Here is an 18143-nt window from a genome sequence, read left to right on the forward strand (position 1 = left end):
ATAGTCTCTTAAATAAGTGATGCTTGGAAAACTGGACAGCTCCATGTAAAAAAATGAAATTAGAACGTTCTCTAACACCTTACACAAAAATAAACTCAAAATGGATTAAAGACCTAAATGTAAGATCAGATACAATAAAACTCCTAGAAGAAAACATAGAACACTCTTTGACATAAATCATAGCAATATTTTTTGGATCCACCTCCTAGAGTAATGAAGATAAAAACAAACATAAACAAATGGGATCTAATTAAACTGAAAAGCTTTTGCACAGCAAAGGAAACCATAAAAAAAAAAAAACCAATTGAAAAGACAACTCACAGAATGGAAGAAAATATTTGCAAATGAAGTGACCAACAAGAGATTAATCTCCAAAATATACAAACAGTTCATGTGGCTCAATATCAAAAAAGCAAACAACCCAATCAAAAAGTGGGCAAAAGATCTAAATAGACATTTCTCCAAAGAAGACATACAGATGGCCAAAAGCACATGAAAAAATGTACAACATCACTAATTATTAGAGAAATGCAAACTACAATGAGATTTACAATAGCCAGGACATGGAAGCAACCTAAATGTCCATCAACAAAGGGATGGATAAAGAAGATGTAGTACATATATACGGTGGAGTATTACTCAGCTGTAAGAAAGAATGAAATAATGCCATTTGCAGCAACATAGATTACCTGGAGATTATCATACTAAGTAAGTCAGAAAGAGAAAGACAAATATAATATGATATCTCTTATATGCAGAATCTTTTTAAAAATGATACAAATGAACTTATTTACAAAACAGAAAGAGTTTCACAGACTTAGAAAACAAACTTATGGTTACCAAAGGGGAAAGGTGGGGGGAGGGATAAATTGGGAATTTGGGATTGACATTTACACACTGCTATATTTAAAATAGATAACCAACAAGGACCTACTGTATAGCACAGGGAACTTTGCCCAGTATTCTGTAATAACCTAAATGGGAAAAGAATTTGAAAAAGGATAGATACATGTGTATGTTTAACTGAATCACTTTACTGTACACCTGAAACTAACACAACATTGTTAATCCACTATACTCCAATATAAAGTAAAAATTAAATATATATGTAGAAAAATAATAAAGTCAAATTAATTGCCATAAAAAGAATTAATTAGTCATAAAAAGGAATGAAAGAATGGCATATGTTACAACATAGATGAAACTTGAAAACATTATGTTAAGTGCAAAAAAAAGCCAGAAAGAAGCCAGATACAAAGGCCCACATATTTTATAACATGATTTCTATGAAATACATGAATTAGGCAAATCCATAGAGACAGATGTAGATTAGTGGTTGCTAAGAGTTAGGGGTAAAGTGGGGAATGGAGTGTGACTCCTCGTGGGTACAGGTTTCTTTTGTGGTGACGAAAATGTTCTGTAATGAGAGCGTAGTCATGGATGCACAACTGTGAACAAATAAAATCCATGTAAGTGTATATTTTAAAGAGAATTATGTGTTATATGAATTATACCACAATAAGGCTTCAAAAGAATTTTCAATGGAAGATTTAGTGTTAACAAAGGTGATATTTTTCCTATGTTGCTCTTCAATTCTTCCATAGCACATTGTGCATTTGCCATATATATGTTTTATAATATCAGATTGTAGTTATTTACATACCTCTCCCTTACTCACCATAGTCTTACACTTAAAGACCTTGTCTAGCACAATGCTGTGTTCCTAGAACAGAAAAGGTCCTCACAAATATTATCTGAATGAATCTGTAAGCCTGTAAAAAATAAACTTCTCTATGCACTTACCACTGACTTAGCCCTCTGCCCTCCATCACTACCCACCCTGCCCCCATTTTGAGTAATTTATTTTCAACGTGAAATCATGGTTTGATTTGACTTTAAGCAGAATAATGTCATTTACCAAAAGAAAAATATTGTATCATATTTCACTTGCTTTAAATTAACTCAGAACTATTTTCATTAACTCTTTTAATCAAAATTCAGTACTAAGCAAGCAAAGCACTTACTTTCAGTACTTTTCACAGAAAAACAAAAAACGTTTCACTTTCGAGTCTGACAAATGACATGTTCTGAAAGGGACTGCAAACCATGTAGCAGGTTTATTTTATTTTATTTACAGATGTGTAGCTCAAAGTCCGATGTCACTTTGGGACACTGCTGACAAAAAGAATTTTCACAAAGTAGACCTTTAAACAGTTTTGTCAATTGCTGGAAGCATCTCAGCAAAATATTTCTCTGTGACTTTAAAGAAGACAGTTACCGACCTGATCCCCAAACAAGTTGGAGAAATAGCTTCCATGGCCTTGTTGTGAAGGTGAGACAGGGCCCATTGAGCTTACACTGAGATCAGGATCAATACACACTTAGTGTGTGACATAGTGAGAGGAAACTTCTCCTCCCTTTGAACTTCTCTAAACAGTCATTTTGCCTCCCCTTGGGGATCACTGCTCAGCTCAATGGCCTTTCAGGACCTCCTGGATCAAGTTGGAGGCCTGGGGAGATTCCAGATCCTTCAGATGGTTTTCCTTTGTATCTCCAGCCTCATAGTGTACCCTCATATTCTACTGGAGAACTTCACTGCAGCTGTTCCTGGTCATCGCTGCTGGGTTCACATCCTTGACAATGACACTGACTCTGCTAATGGCACTGGGACCCTCAGCCAAGACACCCTCCTGAGAATCTCCATCCCACTGGACTCAAACCTGAGGCCAGAGAAGTGTCGTCGCTTCCTCCTCCCCCAGTGGCAGCTCCTTCACCTGAACGGGACCTTACCCAACATGAGTGACCTGGACACAGAACCCTGTGTGGATGGCTGGGTGTATGACCAAAGCTCCTTCTCCTCCACTGTGGTGACTGAGGTAAGAGGTCCCATTTACATCTTATGAGTGCATGGTCTGGGTGTTTAAGGGTAACAGAGTAATGAACAAACTTCTAGACTTTTTAGTCACTATTAGGTGCTCATTCTTCATTCTTTCAGCAAATATTAATTACTTCTTTACTGAATGCCAGACACCTATATATTTAATGAGTCTAATGAACTCAAAAATAGATGTGACCTTGCTATTATATGGCTTTTATTTTTAAAAGACCAAAGGTTAAGCAAGTAATTTATGCGATATGTTTAAAAGGTCAGTAATGCTCAGCCTGGCTTGAAAATTAGAAATATCAGGGATATTGATCAAAACCTCCAAGCACTGAACCCCAGAGCAACCATATGAGAAAATCTGTACTGAAATTCTGGCATCAGTAAATTTTTAAAGCTCCTCAAATGATTGCACTCTGTGGCCAAGTTTGAGAATCACTTATTATGGAATTAAAAAAGGCATCAATATAACCAACAGGTTTAGAGGAGGCTTCCTAAAGGAAGTTATGTTTAAGTTGATACCTGAATGATAAAAGTCAACTAAAGTAAAAAAGGAAGCTGGAGAGGAAAAAGGGGCTGAAATAAAGAAATGTGTAAATCATTTAAACTGTTTCAATCAGGTTTCCACTGAGGGGTTATAAGTTGTGGAGCTCTCCTTTGTTGGTTTCCTTCTCTTCCAGTGGGACCTGGTATGTGAATCTCAGTCACTAAAATCAATGGCCAAATTCTTGTTCATGGCTGGAATGCTGGTGGGAAGCATCATATATGGCCATTTATCAGACAGGTGAGTGTCTCTGGATCACAGCTCTCTTTACTCAGGTATTTTCATGAACTCATGAATCATTCTTCCATTAAGAAACACTTATGGCAAATTACACTGCCCTGGGGCTTCCTTGCTCCCCAGGGATCTAGAAACACAAACAAATGGAGAATTACAGTCCATGTGGCGAGGGCTATTTTATCAGCTGTGAGCACTGTGTATGGGATACAGAAACAACATCTCCATCAGATATGGGAGCATTTTAGGATGAGGTTTAGAACAGAGGTGCCACAACATGTGGTTTATAAAGATGAGAAAGAGGTACCTATGGGAACAGAGAGAAGGATGTTTCACATCATGAGATTCAACCTGTTCAATGATACAATATGGAAAACAGTGTTGCATGCCTTAGCCAGGGGGCCCTGTTCAGTCTCTCTTAGCTGAATGCTTGTGGATTTTCAGAGCAAGGTCATCATGTCCCTGTTTCTCAAGTGTGATGGGTAGACATTCCTAAGAAACCTGTGTTATACATAGCAAAGTGTCTTGGTGGTGTATTCCAATGACCTTGATTTTTATTTTTGCTGAAACATTACTTTAAAGGTAAATTTTTCAACCATGTAAGGTAATTAATCTAATGACAATTTCTGTCACCACTTGTAGTATTAGAAATTGGAATACCCTGTGCCTGACCATACCACTTCTGAATTAGACAGCCAACAATTGCCACCACCCAAGCCTGTCTCCTCTAAAGGGTATGGGGAGTTAAGGTGCCCCTTACCACTACTAGCATAATGCCATCTGTTATCTCAGGTGAAAACTGTGAATTCTGAATTTATGACCTTATAAAAGGTACCTTATAAAAGTGTTCAGAGTCAGAATGTTCATTTCTAACAGTTCTGTAACACAGAACTACTCATCTTGCAGAAATAAAAATAAAACAATATATCTATGCTGATTGATTTTTGAAAAAGGTTCCAAGACCATTCAATGGGTAAAATTCGGCCCATTTAACAAATGGTGCTGTGACAATTGGATATCCACATGCAAAAGAATGTGATAAAACCTAAAAACATAATAAATATTAACACAAAATGGATTAGCAACTTAAATATAAGATCTAAAACTATAAAACTCAAGAAAAAACAGGTGTAAATCTACATGACTTTGGGTTTGACAATGTACTCTTAGATATAACACCAAAAGCTTGAGTAACAAAAGAAAATATATATAGATAGGACTTCATCAAAATTAAAAACTTTTGCACATCAAAGGACATTATCAAGAAAGTGAAAAGATAACCTATCTGATGGGAGAAAATATTTGTAAATCATATATAAAGAATAAAGATAGGCAAATAGACCAAGGGAATAGGGTTTAATATCTAGACTATACAAAGACTGTACAACTCCTACAACTCAACAACAAAAAGACAAAAAACTCAATTTTTAAATGGGCAAAGGAATTGAATATACATTTCTTTTATGAAGTTATACAAATAGTGCATAAGTACATAGAAAGATGCTCAACATGATGTCATTTTAAAAATGCAAGTCAAAAACCACAATAAAATGCCACTTCACACCTACTAGGATGGCTGTAATTCAAAAAAAAAAGGAAAATAACATGTATTCACAAGGATATAGAGAAATTAGAATCTTGTACATTACTGATGGGGAGGTAAAATGGTGCCACCACTATGACAAATACTTTGGGAGTTCTTCAAAAAGCTAAATTTAGGGAAACCACATGACCCAGCATTCCATTGCTAGGTATAAAACAGAAAGAATTGAAAACAGGAACTCAAACAGATAGCTTATACAACAATGTCATTGCAGTATTATTCACAATAGCCAAAAAATGAAAACAACCCAAGTATCCATCAACAGATGAATGGATAAAATGTGATATGTACATACAATGGAAATTGTTCAGCCATAAAGGAAATAAAGTTCTGAATCATACTAAAACCATGAAAACATGTAAAGTAAAATAAGACAGAAAAAACAGGACAAATATTTATGATTCCACTTATATAAAATATGTGGAATAGGAAAATTCATAGAGAATAATGTAGAATATAGATACCAGAAGATGGGGAGAAAGAGGAATGGAGAGTTATTGCTTAATGGGTACAAAGTTTCTGTTGAGGATTTTGAAAAATTTTGGCAGTAGCTAGTGACGATGGTTGCACAACATTGTAAATGTAATTAATACCAGTGAGTGATCTATACAATCAAAAGTGGCTAGGGGCTTCCCTGGTGGCGCAGTGGTTGGGAGTCTGCCTGCCAATGCAGGGGACACGGGTTCGTGCCCTGGTCTGGGAAGATCCCACATGCCGCGGAGCGACTGGGCCCGTGAGCCACAACTGCTGAGCCTGCGCGTCTGGAGCCTGTGCTCTGCAACAGGAGAGGCCGCGATAGTGAGAGGCCCGCGCACCGCGATGAAGAGTGGCCCCCGCTTGCCGCAACTAGAGAAAGCCCTCGCACAGAAACGAAGACCCAACACAGCCAAAAATAAATAAATAAATAAAGTTATAAAAAAAAAGTGGCTAAAATAGCAAATCATATTTTATATATTATACTGCAATTAAAAAGAAACTTAATCAAGAGCATGAGAAGACAAACCACAGACTTGGAAAAAATACTTGCAAAAGACACCTGAAAAAGAATTGTTATCCAAAATGTACAAAGAATGCTTAACAAAAGGAAAATGAACATTCCAATTTAAAAATGGTCAGAAAACTTGAAAGACACCCCATCAAAGAAGTTATACAGATGGTAAATAAGCATATGAAAAGATGCTCCACAACATATGTCATTAGGGAAATGCAAACTAAAACAATGATATACTACTGCACACCTATTAGAATGGCAAAAAAACAAAACACTGACAACACCAAATGCTGACAAAGATGAGGAGAAACAGGAACTCTCATTCATTGCTGATGGGAATGTAAAATGTTACAGCCACTTTTGAAGACATTTTGTCAGTTTCTTACAAAATTAAGCACACTCTTGGCAAATAATCTAACAGTCATGTTCCTTGGAACTTTCTCAAAGGAGTTGAAAAGTTATGTCCACACAAAAACCTACTTGTGGATGTTCATAGCAGCTTTATTCATAATTGCCAAAACTTGGAAGCAACCAACATGTCCTTTAGTAGATGAACGCATAAATAAATTGTGATACATCAAACCATAGAATCTTATTCAATGCTAAAAGTAAATGAGCTATCAAGCCATGAAAAGACAGGGAGGAACCTTAGATATGTATCACAAAGTGAAAAAAGCTAATCTGAAAAGGCTACATATTGTGTGATTCCAACTATATAACATTCTGGAAAAGTCAAAACTATGGAAACAGTAAAAGGATAAGTAGTTGGTAAGGGGGGAAATAAATGAATAGGCAGAGTACAGAGGTATCTTAGGGCAGTGAAACTACTCTTTATGATACTGTAATGGTGGGCACATGTCATTATACATTTGTCAAAACCCTTAAAATGTACAATACCAAGAGTGTATCCTAATGTAAACTATGAACATTGGGGGATAATGACGTATAATTGTAGGTTCATCAATCGTATCAAATGGATCTTTGATATTTAAAATCCTTGTTGGTTAGTTCCAAAATTTGTCTCATCTCAGGAGAAGATTTGAAAGATTTCCATTCTCTTAGGAATGAGTTCCATTTTCTTGGTTCTTCACATATAAAGATATTTTGAATTATATCTTGAATATCATAAATATTAAGTTGTGAAGATTCTATTTTCCATTATTATTCATCAGTAATACTGATTCCTTCATTTTATTTTTTTTTTTTATTTTTTTTTTTTTTAAATGAAAGCTTCTTTATTTATTTATTTTATTTATTTTTGGCTGCGTTGGGTCTTCGCCGCTGCGCGAGGGCTTTCCTTAGTTGTGGCAAGCGGGGGCCCCTCTTCATCGCGGTGCGCGGGCCTCTCACCATCGCGGCCTTCTCTTGCTGCGGAGCACAGGCTCCAGACGCGCAGGCTCAGCAGTTGTGGCTCACGGGCCCAGCTGCTCCGCGGCATGTGGGATCCTCCCAGACCAGGGCTCGAACCCGTGTCCCCTGCATTGGCAGGCAGACTCTCAACCACTGCGCCACCAGGGAAGCCCCGTGATTCCTTCATTTTAACAAGTAATTTTCATGCCTGAAATTAAACTAAAAACTGTTTCTTATGCAGCAGCTCTGACCACAGTTTAGATCTTTGTCCTTAGTTGAACTTATTCTGCAGGTGTATGTTTCAGGGGCCATCTGCGGGATGTACAGTAGACACAATTCTGGGATCCCCTCTTTACCACTTTCCCTTGCTGGAACCCCCACTTTTTTCATTGTTCCCAGTTTCCCACCACCTGTGCCCTGATTCTCCAGATTGCAGGATGGCAGGTTTTTTTCATGCACCTTTTTCACTTTACTGTGAGGACTGCACCTTATTCCAGGCTAACAGCCATGGAAACAGGATCTTCCTTATATTGCTCTCCATCTGCTCTTATCTGAGAGAGTATACACACCCTGTTACAGTCTATCTGCTTTTGTTCACGCTCACCTATGTTCCAGTAGTTTCTTTTTGTGTATGTGCCTGCATTATATTTCTTTTCTGAGGGAATGGAGGGCAAATAATAGGGTTTAAGGCCTTTATTCCTGGAACCAGAAATGTATGCATCAGAGGCTTTTAAGAGGAATATTATAATACAATATTTTAAACCTCATTCTTGACTCTCCATTGATAATTAACTGAGAGAGCCAGAATCATGTTAGGGAAGACATTTCAAAAGTCTGTCAAAATAGGTCTTAGGAAAGATGGTGGGAATATGAATTAGGAAGATGACCCCAGAAATGGTAACAAATAGCTGGATTTGGGTCATAATTTGAGGACAATGCAGTAGAACTTCCTGATGCTTTCAGATTTTTAAGAAGGAGGTTATGGTGTGGCAGAGGGTCGAGGAAGATATCTATGTGTCCAGGCTGAGGAAATGGATGAATGCTGATACGATTTAGTGAGATGAAGGAGAATAGGGAATGAGGCACATACAGAGGAGAAAGTCAAGACTGCTGTTTTGGGGGAGGTGGCCAAGATGATTGGAGTAGGAAGACCCTGAGCTCACTTCCTCCCTTGGGCACACCAAAATTACAACTATTTACATAGCAACTATTGATAAGAAAGACCAGAATCTAGCAGGGAAAAAATCTTTTACAACTAAAGATATAAAGAAGGAACCAACCACAACAAGACAGGTAGGAAGGGCAGAGATGCAGTATAGTCAATACCCATACCCCCAGGTGGGTGACCCACAAACAGGGAGGATAATTACAATTGCTGATGTTCTCCCCAAGAAGCAAGGGGCCCAAGCTTTACATTGATCTCCCCAACCTTGGGGCCCTGCATCAGGAAGATGAGCCCCCAGAAGGTTTGGCTCTGAAGGCCAGCAGAGCTTAATTTCAGGAGAGCCAGAGGGCTGTGGGAAATAGAGACTCCACTATTAAAGGGCTCACACAAAATCTCACATGCTCTGCGATGCAGCACAGAAAGAGAAATTTGAAAGGAGCCTGGGTCAGACCCACTTGCTGATCTTGGGGAGCCTCCCAGAGATGCAGGTAGTGACTGGAACTCACCCTGGGGACATAGACACTGGCATCAGCCATTTGGGGCGCTCATTCTACAATGTGGACATTGCTGCTGGCTAGTGCCATTTTGGAATCCTCCCTCTCCCAGGACCTGGCCCTGCTCACCAGCTTGTCAACACTAGTACTGAGATGCCTCAAGCCAAGCAACTAGCCATGTAGGGACACAGCCTCACCCACCAGCAAGAGAGCAGCCTTAAGATCCCCTGAGGCCACAGCAACCCCAGCACACATCCCTTTCCACAAGAGGACCCAGGACCCAGCCACACACACCAGTGTTCCATCACTAGCCACAGGACACCCAGGGCCCTGCAACCAGAGAATCTGGAACCCAGCTTCACCCACCAGATGGCCAGCACTAGCCCTGGGCCAGCCACACACATGACAGTGGACAGGCATCAACTCCAGGACCCACTGGGCCCCAGCCCTGCCCACCAGCAGGCAAACTCCAGCCCCAGGACCATGGCAGCTCCACTGCTCACCATGTCAGGACTGAGCCCATTCACCAGCAGGCTAACACCAGCTCCAAGGCACCTTGGACCCCTCAGCCAGCTGCCCCAGGATCCAGCCCCACTCACCAACAGGCCAGAAACAGCTTTAGAATAACCCAGACCTCACAACCAGGTATGTCAGGAACTGACCCAAACAACCAGCAGGTCAACACTAGATCTGGAACACTGGCCACAAAAGCAGCCACCCCAGAACACACCCACTAGTGGGCCAGCACTAGCCCTGGGACAATGCAGCACTCTACATCAGCCTCCTTATAACTGAGCCCAGCCAACCAGCAGCCAGAAGCCTCTGCACAAGGCAGGGCCTGGCAACCAACTGGACTGGGGACCAGCAACTCCTATGAGACTGCCCACAGTAGGCATCCACAAAAACAGAAGGACCCATGCAGCGCACATAGGGGACACCTCTAGAGCATATAGCTCTGGTGACCAAAGGGAATTGCACCGCTGGCATGCATAGGACAACTCCTACAAAAGGCCACTTCTTCAGGTCAGGAAACATAACCAACCTACCAAATACATAGAAATAAAAACAGCAAATTATAAATAGAGCTAACACATATATATGGAATCTAAAAAAAAAAAAAAGTTCTGAAGAACCTAGGGACAGGACAGGAATAAAGATGCAGACAAAAAGCATGGACTTGAGGACACGGGGAGGGAGAAGGGTAAGCTGGGATGAAGTGAGAGTGGCATGGACATATATACACTACCAAATGTAAAATAGATAGCTAGTGGGAAGCAGCTGCATAGCACAGGGAGGTCAGCTTGGTGCTTTGTGTCTAACTAGAGGGGTGGGATAAGGAAGTTAGGAGGGAGACACAAGAGGGAGAAGATATGGGGATATATGTATACATAAAGTTGATTCACTTTGTTATACAGCAGAAACTAACACACAATTGTAAAGCAATTATACTCCAATAAAGATGTTAAAAAAAAAAAAACCCCAGCAAATTAGGCAAAATGAGGAAACAGAGGAAAGACATTCCAAATGAAGGAACAAGATAGACCCCAGAAGAACTAAGTGAAGTGGAGATAGCCAATCTACCCAATAAAGAATTCAAAGTAATGATCATAATGATGATCAAAGAAATCGAGAGAAGATTGGATGAACAGAATGAAAAGTTAGAAGCTTTTAACAAAGAGTTAGAAAATATAAAGAAGAACCAAACAGAGATGAAGAATTCAATAACTGGAATGAAAAATACACTAGAAGGAATCAGTAGAGTAAGTGATAAAGAGGAAAAGATCAGCAAACTGGAAGACAGGGTAGTGGAAATCACTAAAGCTGAACAAAAGAAAAAGCAAAAGAAAAAAACAATAAAAAGAAATAAGTACAGTTTAGGAGACCTCTGGGACAACATCGAGTGGGCTAACATTCACATTATAGGGATCTCAAAAGGAGAAGAGAGAGAGAAAGGGGCAGAGCACATATGTGAAGACATAATAGCTGAGAACTTTCCTAACCTGGGAAAGAAAACAGACAGCCTGGTCCAGGAAGTATAAAGAGTACAAAACAGTATTAATCCAAGAGGACCACACCAAGACACGTTGTAATTAAAATGGCAAAAATTAAAGATAAAGAGAGAATATTAAAAGCAGCAAAGGAAAAGCAACAAGTTATGTACAAAGGAACTCCCATAAGTTTACCAGCTATCTTTTCAGCAGAAACTCAGCAGGCCAGAGGGAGTGGCACAAAATATTTAAGCTGATGAAAGGAAAAAAACTTTTGACCAAGAATACTCTACCCAGCTAGGCTTTCATTCAGATTTAATGGAGAAACCAAAAGTTTCACAGACAAGCAAAAGCTAAAAGAGTTCAGCACCACCAAATCAGATTTACAAGAAATGTTAAAGGGAAGTCTTTAAGTGAAAAAGAAAAGACCACAATAAGAAAAAAGAAAATTGTAATAAAAAGGGAAGATGGTGGAGTAGAAGGACATGCGCTCACTCCCTCTTGAGAGCACCAGAATCACAACTAACTGCTGAACAATCATTAACAGGAAGACACTGAAACTCACCAAAAAAATACCCTACATCCAAGACAAAGGAGAAGCGGCAATGAGATGGTAGGAGGGGTGCAGTCACAATAAAATCAAATCCCATAACCTTGGGGCGGGTGACTCACAAACTAGAGAACAATTATACCACAGAAGTCCACCCACTGGAGTGAAGGTTCTGAGCCCCACGTAAGGCTTCCCAACCTGGGGGTTCGGCAATGGGAGGAGGAATTCCCAGAGAATCAAACTTTGAAGGCTAGCAGGATTTGATTGCAGGACTTTGACAGAACTGGGGGAAACAGAGACTCCACTCTTGGAGGGCACACACAAAGTAGTGTGCACATGAGGACCCAGGGGGAAGAAGCACTGACCCCATAGGAGACTGAACCAGACCGACCTGCTAGTGCTGGAGGGTCTCCTGCAGAGGCCAGGGGTGGCTGTGGCTCACCATGGGAACAAGGACACTGGCAGCAGAAATTCTGGGAAGTACTCCTTGGCATGAGCCTTCCTGGACTCTGCCATTAACCACACCAAAAAGCCTGTAGCCTCCAGTGCTGGGTTGCCTCAGGCCAAACAACCAACAGGGAGGGAACTCAAGCCCACCCATCAGCAGACAAGCAGATTAAAGTTTTACTGAGCTCTGCCCACCAGAGCAACACCCAGCTCTACCCACCACCAGTTTCTCCCATCAGGAAGTTTCCACAAGCATCTTAGATGGCCTCATCCACCAGAGGGCAGACAGCAGAAACAAGAAAAACTACAATCCTGCAGTCTGTGGAATGAAAACCACAATCACAGAAAGATAGACAAAATGAAAAGGTAGAGGGCTATGTACCAGATGAAGGAACAAGTTAAAACCCCAGAAAAACAACTAAATGAAGTGGAGATAGGCAACCTTCCAGAAAAAGAATTCAGAATAATGATAGTGAAGATGATCTAGGACCTTGGGAAAAGAATGGACGCAAGGATCAAGAAGATGCAAGAAATGTTTAAGAAAGACCTAGAAGAATTAAAAAACAAAAGAGATGAACAATACAATAACTGAAATGAAAAATACACTAGAAGGAATCAATAGCAGAATAACTGAGGCAGAAGAACGGATAAGTGACCTGGAAGACAGAATGGTGGAAATCACTGCCATGGAACAGAATAAAGAAAAAAGAATGAAAAGAAATAAGATAGCCTAAGAGACCTCTGGGACAACACTAAACACACCAACATTCTCATCATAGGGGTCCCAGAAGGAGAAGAGAGAGAGAAAGGACATGAGAAAATATTTGAAGAGATTATAGTCGAAAAATTCCCTAACATGGGAAAGGAAATAGCCACCCAACTCCAGGAAGCACAGACAGTCCCATGCAGGATAAACCGAAGGAGAAACATGCCAAGACACATGGTAATCAAATTGACAAAAATTAAAGACAAAGAAAAATTATTAAAAGCAACAAGGGAAAAATGACAAATAACATACAAGGGAACTCCCATAATGTTAACAGCTGATTTCTCAGCAGAAACTCTACAAGCCAGAAGGGAGTGGCATGATATACTTAAAATGATGAAAGGGAAGAACCTACAATCAAGATTATTCTACCCAGCAAAGAGCTCATTCAGATTTGACGGAGAAATCAAAAGCTTTACAGACAAGCAAAAGCTAAGAGAATTTGGCAACACCCAACCAGCTCTAAAACAAATGCTAAAGGAACTTCTCTAAGTGGGAAACACAAGAGAAGAAAAGGACCTACAAAAACAAACACAAAACAATTAAGAAAATGGTAATAGGAACATACATATCGATAATTACCTTAAATGTGAATGGATTTAATGCTCCAACCAAAAGACACAGGCTCTCTGAATGGATACAAAAGCAAGACCCATACATATGCTGTCTACAAGAGAACCACTTCAGACCTAGGGACACATACAGACTGAAAGTGAGGGGATGGAAAAAGATATTCCATGCAAATGGAAATCAAAAGAAAGCTGGAGAAGCAATACTCATATCAAATAAAATAGACTTTAAAATAAAGAATGTTACAAGAGACAAGGAAGGACACTACATAATGATTAAGGTATTAATCCAAGAAGAAGATATAACAATTATAAATATATAGGCACCCAACATAGGAGCACCTCAATACATAAGGCAAATGCTAACAGCTATAAAAGAGGAAAACTTACACCAATGGACAGATCATCCATACAGAAAATTAATAAGAAAACACAAGCTTTAAATGACACAGTAGACCAGATAGATTTCATTGATATTTATAGGACATTCCATCTGAAAAGAGCAGATTACACTTTCTTCTCAACTGCACACAGAACGTTCTCCAGGATAGATCACATCTTTTTTTTTTTTTTAATATTTATTTATTTATTTATTTATGGCTGTGTTGGGTCTTCGTTTCTGTGCGAGGGCTTTCTCTAGTTGTGGCAAGCGGGGGCCACTCTTCATCGCGGTGCGCGGGCTTCTCACTATCACGGCCTCTCTTGTTGCGGAGCACAGGCTCCAGACGCGCAGGCTCAGTAATTGTGGCTCACGGGCCCAGCTGCTCCGCGGTATGTGGGATCTTCCCAGACCAGGGCTCGAACCCGTGCTCCCTGCATTGGCAGGCAGATTCTCAACCACTGCGCCACCAGGGAAGCCCAAGGATAGGTCACATCTTGCGTCACAAATCAATCCTTGGTAAAGTTAAGAAAACTGAAATCATATCAAGCATCTTTTCCGACCACAATGCTATGAGATAAGAAATAAATTACGAGGAAAAAAACCTTATAAAACACAAACACATGGAGGCTAAACAATACGTTACTAAATAACCAAGAGATCACTGAAGAAATTAGAGGAAATCAAAAACTACCTAAAGACAAATGACAATGAAAACACGACGATCCAAAACCTATGGGATGCAGCAAAAGCAGTTTTAAGAGGGAAGTTTATAGGTATACAAGCCTACCTCAAGAAACAAGAAAAATCTCAAATAAACAATCTAACCTTACACCTAAAGGATCTAGAGAAAGAAGAACAAACAAAACCCAAAGTTAGTAGAAGGAAAGAAAGCATAAAGATCAGAGCAGAAATAAATAAAATAGAAGCAAAGAAAACAATAGCAAAAATCTTCTTCTTTGAGAAGATAAACAAAACTGATAAACCTTTAGCCAGACTCATCAAGAAAAAGAGAGAACTCAAATCAATAAAATTAGAAATGAAAAAGGAGAAGTTACAACAAACATCGCAGAAATATAAAACATCATAAGAGACTCCTACAAGCAACTCTATGCCAATAAAATGGACAACCTGGAAGAAATGGATAAATTCTTAGAAAGGTATGACCTTCCAAGATTGCACCAGGAAGAAATAGAAAATACAAACAGACCAATCACAAGTAATGAAATCGAAACTGTGATTAAAAATCTTCCAACAAACAAAAGTCCAGGACCAGATGGCTTCACAGGTGAATTCTATCAAACATTTAGAGAAGAGTTAAACCCATCCTCTTCAAACTCTATCAAAAAATTGCAGAGGAAGGAACACTCCCAAACTCATTCTATGGGGCCAACACCACCCTCATAAAAAACCAGGCAAAGATACTATAAAAAAAGAAAATTACAGACCAATATCACTAACGAATATAGATGCAAAAATCCTCAACAAAATACTAGCAAACAGAATCCAACAACACATGAAAAGAATCATACACCATGATCAAGTGGGATTTAACCCAGGGATACAAGGACTGCTCAATATACACAAATCAATCAATGTGAAACACCATATTAGCAAATTGATGAATAAAAACCATATGCTCATCTCAATAGATGCAGAAAAAGCTTTTGACAACATTCAACACCGGTTTATGATAAAAACTCTCCAGAAAGTGGGCATAGAGGGAACCTACCTCAACATAATAAAGGCCATATACGACAAACCCACAGCAAACATCATTCTTGATGGTGAAAAACTGAAAGCATTTCCTCTAAGATTAGGAACAAGACAAGGATGTCCACTCTGCCACTATTATTCAACATAGTTTTGGAAGTCCTAGCCACAGCAATCCAAGAAAAAGAAACAAAAGGAACACAAATTGGAAAAGAAGAAGTAAAACTGTCAGTGTTTGCAGATGACAAGATACTATACATAGAGAATCTTAAAGATGCCACCAGAAAACTACTAGAGCTAATCAATGAATTTGGTAAAGTTGCAGAATACAAAATTAATGCACAGAAATCTCTTGCATTCCTATACACTATCAATGAAAGATCAGAAAGAGAAATTAAGGAAATAATTCCATTCACCATTGCAACAAAAAGAATAAAATACCTAGGAATAAACCTGCCTAAGGAGTTGAAAGACTTGTATGCAGAAAACTATAAGACACTGATGAAAGAAATTAAAGATGACACAAGCAGATGGAGAGATATACCATGTTCTTGGATTGGAAGAATCAATATTGTGAAAATGACTATACTACCCAAAGCAATCTACAGATTCAATGCAATCCCTATCAAATTACCAGTGGCATTTTTTACAGAACTAGAGCAAAAAATCTTAAAATTTGTATGGAAACACAAAAGACCCCGAATAGCCAAAGCAATCTTGAGGGAAAAAAACAGAGCTGGAGGAATCAGATGCCCTGACTTCAGACGATACTTCAAAGCTACAGTAATCAAGACAATATGGTACTGGCACAAAAACAGAAATATAGATCAATGGAACAAGATGAAAAGCCCAGAGATAAATCCATGCAGCTATGGTCAACTAATCTATGACAAAAGAGGCAAGGATATACAATGGAGAATAGACAGTCTCTTCAATAAGTGGTGCTGGGAAAACTGGACAGCTACATGTAAAAGTATGAAATTAGAGCACTCCTTAACACCATACACAAAAATAAACTCAAAATGGATTAAAGACCTAAATGTGAGGCTAGACACTATAAAACTCTTAGAGGAAACCATAGGAAGAACACTCTTTGACATAAATCACAGCAAGATCTTTTTTGACCCACCTCCTAGAGTAATGGAAATAAAAACAAAAACAAACAAATAAGACCTAATGAAACTTAAAAGCTTTTGCACAGCAAAGCAAACTTTAAACAAGACGAAAAGGCAACCCTCAAAATGGGAGAAAATATTTGCAAATGAATCAATGGACAAAGGATTAATCTCCAAAATATATAAACAGCTCATGCAGCTCAACATTAAAAAAACAAACAACCCAATCCGAAAATGGGCAGAAGACCTAAATAGAAATTTCTCCAAAGAAGACATACAGATGGCCAAGAGGCACATGAAAAGCTGCTCAGCATCACTAATTATTAGAGAAATGCAAATCAAAACTACAATGAGGTACCACCTCACACTGGTTGGAATGGGCATCATCAGAAAATGCACAGACAACAAATGCTGGAGAGGGTATGGAGAAAAGGGAACCCTCTTGCACTGTTGGCAGGAATGTAAATTGATACAGCCACTATGGAGAACAGTATGGAGGTTCCTTAAAAAACTAAAAATGGAACTACCATATGACCCAGCAATCCCACTACTGGGCATATACCCAGAGGAAACCATAACTCAAAAAGACACATGTATCTCAATGTTCATTGCAGCACTATTTACAATAGCCAGGTCATGGAAGCAACCAAAGTGTCCATTGACAGGCAAACAGATAAAGAAGATGTGGTACATATATACAATGGAATATTACTCAGACATAAAAAGGAACAGAATTGGGTCATTTGTAGAGACGTTGATGGACCTAGAGACTGTCATACAGAGTGAAGTAACTCAGAAAGAGAAAAACAAATATCATATATTAATGCATATATGTGGAATCTAGAAAAATGGTACAGATGAACTGGGTTGCAAGGCAGAAATAGACACAGGTGTAAAGAACAAACGTATGGATGCCAAGGGGGAAAAGTGGGGGGGCGGGGTTGGATGAATTGGGAGATTGGGATTGACATATATACACTAATATGTATAAAATAGATAACTAATAAGAACCTGCTGTATAAAAAAATATAAAATAAAATTCAAAAAAAAAGAAACAAGAAAATTGTGAAAGGAAAAATCTCATTGGTTAAGGCATATATACAGTAAAGGTAGTAAATGAACCAGGTATAAAGCTAAAGGTTAAAAGAAAATTAGTTAAATCATCTCTATGTGCAATAAGTATTTAAAGGTTTCCAAAAACAAAAAGATGTAAAATATGGCGTCAAAAACAATAATTGTTGGGGGAGGGGAGTAATAATGCAGTGTTGTTAAAATGCATTTAACTTAAGAGATCATCAGCTTAAAATAATCACACATATAGAGAGATTGATATATATGTACCTCATGGTAACCA

General features: G+C 38.9%; 1 protein-coding gene across 1 annotated transcript in view; it reads left to right on the forward strand.

The window, feature by feature from the left end:
- Positions 1 to 2234: 2234 nt before the first annotated feature.
- LOC118900279 (solute carrier family 22 member 9) overlaps positions 2235 to 18143 on the forward strand; it is a 39015-nt gene continuing 23106 nt past the window's right edge. The window contains exons 1-2 of the mRNA XM_036862715.1: positions 2235 to 2876; positions 3562 to 3665. Coding sequence (XP_036718610.1) covers positions 2475 to 2876; positions 3562 to 3665 — 506 coding nt within the window. The 5' untranslated portion in view covers positions 2235 to 2474. The remainder of the gene's footprint in view (positions 2877 to 3561; positions 3666 to 18143) is intronic.

This window comes from Balaenoptera musculus, chromosome 8, assembly GCF_009873245.2.
Source record: "Balaenoptera musculus isolate JJ_BM4_2016_0621 chromosome 8, mBalMus1.pri.v3, whole genome shotgun sequence".
NCBI classification, from domain to species: Eukaryota; Metazoa; Chordata; class Mammalia; order Artiodactyla; family Balaenopteridae; genus Balaenoptera; species Balaenoptera musculus.